A 5000-nucleotide genomic window follows, 5' to 3' on the forward strand; every position below is an offset into this window, starting at 1 on the left:
GGCAGTAGTCATAGTAGCAGTAGACAGTATGAATGGTGATTACATGTACAACAAAAAGAATAGCCTAAAGAAAGAACAACTGTACCAAGTGTTTTGCTTCCGTTTTGAAAATGTTGTTCCTGCTACAAAAAAAAGGTTAACTTGGATTTCAAAGTGAAAAACTAAAGCATTCAGACTTAGTACTATTAAGGCTATGACCAGTAGCTGTTTCTCCCAGGGGTTTCAAAAACTCTTGCCTGGGCTACTATTTGCAAGTGGCGATCATTCTGGTGTTTTACAAGGGCTTGGGTGAAAGTCAAGGCAGAGTGGCTGGCAGTGAGAGGCAAATTTCTGACAAACAGACTTGGTATACCGCTGGTGACCAGCTTTTAATGAAACCCCTGTTCTCCTAATCCCTTCCTAATATCTTAGATAAACAAAAAGCTATACGTATGCATTTTCATTGCTCTGTACTTAGTCCCAACATGACTTTTCGAATGATCAGTAATTTTTACAGTCAATCAACACTGTTTTTCACTTAGTACCGTTTCGCCCCGTTTGCTTTTTCAATAAACTATCTTCACTTCATGAATATTCTCTTCTATTACTCCACCCAACTTGATTATTACAATCATTATCATTATTGATAATGTCATTTTTATCATCATGTGAGTGTTAATAAAATTATGGTACCTAAGGAAGCTTGATGTACATGTAACTTAATTCTGAAGGGTAAAGATCCCAAATTGTGAAGGACATTTATTTATTTTGTGGGAATATTTTTAATACTATTTAATAATAACAACAACTTCATTTAAGCTGAGAAAACTGAGCACAAGTGCTCTTCAAATTTTGGAAAGGCTGGTTTTCATGACAGTCTCCTCTCAGAGCAGAGAACCAGGAAACTTGTCCAACATACATGTATGGCTCTCACCTGGTACAGATTGGTGGGAGGCAAGTCCCCTTACAACCCTAGCGTATTTCTTTAGGGTGACCCAAAAACACTGACCCCTGGTCCATGGACTATCCAAACAGACTACCGCAAAAATACTATTTCAAGTGAGTACTATTGGACGTTAGTAGTGTCACAATTAGTGCTAAGCCTAAACATCCATTTTAAACAGCGTTGGTCAACAGTATTTAAGTCCAAGCACCCATTTTTAAAAAGGTTAGCTTTCAATAATTGTTGCACCAGTTTCACTTCACTTACATGAAGTAATTGGCCATCACAACAATAATATTATTGAAAGCTAACCTTTTTAAAATGGGTGCTTCCAATGCTGTTTAAAATGGATGTTTAGGCTTAGGACTAATTGTGAAGCTACTTACAACCAATAGTACTCACTTCAAATAGTCGGTTTGGGTAGTCCGTCGGGGTAGTCCATGGACCGGGGATCAGCGTTTTCGGGTCATTTATTTCTTTATGCTTAAAATGCTGATGAAAAACTTAGATGATTTGAGAAACATTTAAAATATAAAAACCAAGTCAACTCTTAGCTGTAGTTGGACGGTGGTACTGGGTAATGAAGATAGCAAGTTATATATATAGCTGGGCTTGAAAATGAAAGTCAAACCCATACCTAGCTAGACATACAGACAATTTCCATTTAAAATAAACACTGGGGTATGGATGAGTAAGATTCCTTTCCCTCAAGTTTTCTGTTGGAATCCTTAAAAAAAAACCTTTCCTGCACCTTTCAAATTTTGTCAATCCTTTGAAAAAAGATTCCTTCCAGTTATATTCGGACTGACCTCATCCATAAGGGAGGGTTCCGATAAATGGAACTCTCTACCCTGGGTAACTATGCCAGCAGTTTAGTACATCTGTGACATAGGCTTGAGCTGATTTTTGTTGCTTGCTAAAGAAAGAAAAAAGCAGGATCTAATTGCGCATTTGTCTACATCATGGATAAAAGGATTACCCGATTTGTGTCAGTACCAGTGCTCTGAATTGAGCCACTCTTAAATGTTTGTTATGCAGGTTTATAATGAGACAATCAGAGATCTCCTTATGCCAGGCCAGCCACTGGCTGTGCGAGAAGATCCACAGAGAGGAGTGTGTGTCAGTGGTCTTACACTTCACAAGGTAACAGAGGCCATACAAAGTCTCATAAAGCTTCTTTCCACCTCATTCTTGAGCTTGATCTTTTTTTTTTTCTGTGACAATGAATTGCACTTGTAAGCACTGAAGTACTTACTAAGTAAGTACTGATTTTGCAACTCATATATTTGTTATGTGTTAAATAACTGCATGTTTTCTCTCCTTACATGTACCTTTCACCTGTAGCAGTGGAGGGTGCAATCTGCAGATCATTGTTTCACCATCATGATGATAGTGAAACTACCCAAACCTTTACTAATGCTAACATTAGGCTTAGATAATGTTTAAGCCTACAGTTGTTAGGGCGCGTTCAATTGACCCTATTCCGGAATAAGAATATTATGTAGGGTGATAATTAAAACGGTATGTTTGGCGCATTTTGAAGCAGTAAGGATAATAAAAATATGTTTAAAATAGCATTTTGCAAGTTTTTTGACAATTTTAATGTGAATCTCCATACTAAAAATGAAGGATTTCTAACTTATATAATTCCTATTCCGGAACATGGTCAATCAAACACACCCTAAGATTAGTATTTTTGTCTTGGTTTGGATTGTTTCCATTATGGTAAAACAATGACCTGCACCCTGTACTTTGCACCCTCCGCCTATAGTAGTATCACAAAATGCATTATAGATGGTTGCACATATACCGGTAGTTTCAGATTTCATAGTTTGGTTTGTTTTCTCAGCCTGCTTCCGCAGAGGAACTTCTTGGGATGTTGGAATATGGGAACAATAACAGAACTCAACATCCCACAGATGCAAATGCCCAGTCCTCAAGGTCACATGCTGTCTTTCAGGTAAAATGTTCTTACATGTAATACTGGTGTTGGTCAGAAAAGTATTCTGTAGAACAAACAATTTCCATTTCATTCTAATGGAGGCCAAAGAAATTACCCACTGCAAAAAAATTATTATAATGATTAGTTTAGAATTATACTGTTATCATCCCCATACTTTAATAGTAGGTTGCAATTCTTTCTGCCATTGCCAACAGTTACAGCCTGTAAACTTACTAAGCTTGCTCTGGCTGGTTCAAAACCAGAAAGCTTACAGCTTCCTTTGCAGTCTTAAACAGTCATTTGAAACAATAGTTAAGTTGTAGCCAGCAAACAACACCAACTCTTTACTTCACATACTTACTGTGTTCAAACTTATTTTGCCTTTCATTAACATTGTGGGCTTTTGAAGTTAAATTCCAATCAATAATAATTTTGTGGTTTACTATACAGTGCACCTGTTTGTCATTTTAATTTAGTGGAACTGGTTAAATTATGGGTCACACCCAGCATTGTGATTGATCGAAAAGATTACTATCCATGTACATTTCTGTTTTTTTTTTTAATTTTAAATTTAAGCACACTAAGTGTTGGTGCAATGAAAGTATTGGCCTTAAAACCATTGGTTGAAAGTTGAACTTCAGAGTCCACAAATTTTATGAAAGAGAAAGAAAACTGTTTTCATAATCCAGTGTTGGAAATAATTATTATTTTAATATTGCCTTTATGTATAAGTGGCTTTGAAAAGTAGAAACTGCAGATAATAATAATATCAATAATAATAATAATAATCATCATCATCATCATCATAATAATAATAATAATTAGATCAGTGGCACAATCCAGGGGTACAAACCATACAGTTACCACTAATTTGTCAATATCTTCAAAACGGAATGTTCAAATTCATTGAAACTTTCCAGAAAAACCTTTCAATAAATAAAGATCCTGGGCGTGTAAAAATTTACGTAATGAGAAACAATTTGTGATTTTAATATCTTTCCCACGAACTGAAAATGCGGTATTTCAGGATGTAACACGTAACATAAAATTAATGCAAGCGGCATATGAAACTTTACTTAAAATGAAATCCTAAAGCTGATGATACACGGTTCAACATTTGTTGATCAACAAATGTTGCAGCTCTCGTTCAACAAATGTTGAACCGTGTGTCATGTCATGTTGAATGTTGTTGAACGAAAAAAGAGACCAGCTCTATTCCGTTCAACACGTTTGAGCAACATTGTTCAACATTTGTTGAGCAACAATTGTTGCAAGCATCATCTGTGCATCATCTCTCCCCTTGCCAAACTGCTTACGATTCACATTTTCGTGTTTCCTGAGAGCAAAGTTAACAGTCTAATTAATTTCAGCGCACACCAGCAAGCTGTATGTCGACTTTTCAGTCAACAACGACTAGACGCTTTTACGTCTGATAAAATGCGTGTTTGTTATGCGTCTGGGCTTTCACAAACAAATCCAAAAGGCCAATTAAGAGCGCGCGCAATCCTCCAGTTGATGTACTTACAGATTTTTTTAACTCGTGCGCGACCCGATTCCTGTAGCGCGTGAGGGTGGTACTTACATTTTGAGCGGTACTGTACTCGGATTTCCTATCGGCGGTGCTTATCAATACAGGGATATTTTTGCGGCTGGTCTAATTTGCAGGTCGCAGGTTGCAGGTCATTGTTTCACCAAATAACATTCTTAAAAGCTAACCTTAGGCCTAGGCAGAGGTAGTGCAAACTTTGGCAGAAAGTCCAAATACCAGAGGAATTTTGGAAAAAAGAGGTTTTTTGCAGACATCATCTGACAAGCAGGATACGGCTCCAGGCAATGAAAAGTGTAGTGGCAGACTTGAATTGGCAGATGGGTTGGCAAGGGTAAAGGCAGCGAAATCAACTGATGAAACAGGAGCATGTGGTGTAGCACGATCTTTGGCATTTGGGTCAGCTGTAGAGAAAAACCGTCAGCAGAGCTGTGTTGCTAAACTGGTTGGAATAAAACGTCAACAAGTGGCAGATGGAATTGCTCAGAGAGAACGTGTTTTAAAGGGAGATGAGGCATGTTGGATCGTGGCAAAAAGGAAAGTGTGGATGGATGCAGTCAAAGAGGAGGATAAAAGGCTTATCTACACTG

The 5000-nt window shown here is 37.4% G+C and overlaps 2 protein-coding genes and 1 pseudogene across 5 annotated transcripts in view; 2 read left to right on the forward strand and 1 right to left on the reverse strand.

The window, feature by feature from the left end:
• The window catches only part of LOC137970135 (kinesin-like protein KIF18A), a 25256-nt gene that overhangs the window by 2342 nt on the left and 17914 nt on the right, over window positions 1-5000 (forward strand). For both annotated transcript variants that reach the window (XM_068816622.1, XM_068816621.1), the window contains exons 2-3: window positions 1961-2065; window positions 2772-2882. In XM_068816622.1, the coding sequence (XP_068672723.1) occupies window positions 1961-2065; window positions 2772-2882 (216 nt within the window). The remainder of the gene's footprint in view (window positions 1-1960; window positions 2066-2771; window positions 2883-5000) is intronic.
• LOC137970136 (lipoyl amidotransferase LIPT1, mitochondrial-like) overlaps window positions 2044-5000 on the reverse strand; it is a 41468-nt gene continuing 38511 nt past the window's right edge. For all 3 annotated transcript variants that reach the window (XM_068816627.1, XM_068816624.1, XM_068816623.1), the window contains one exon: window positions 2044-2136. In XM_068816627.1, the coding sequence (XP_068672728.1) occupies window positions 2059-2136 (78 nt within the window). In that variant the 3' untranslated portion in view covers window positions 2044-2058. The remainder of the gene's footprint in view (window positions 2137-5000) is intronic.
• The window catches only part of LOC137970440 (uncharacterized), a 2724-nt pseudogene continuing 1183 nt past the window's right edge, over window positions 3460-5000 (forward strand).

This window comes from Montipora foliosa, chromosome 9 (genome assembly GCF_036669935.1).
Source record: "Montipora foliosa isolate CH-2021 chromosome 9, ASM3666993v2, whole genome shotgun sequence".
In the NCBI taxonomy this organism is placed as follows: Eukaryota; Metazoa; Cnidaria; class Anthozoa; order Scleractinia; family Acroporidae; genus Montipora; species Montipora foliosa.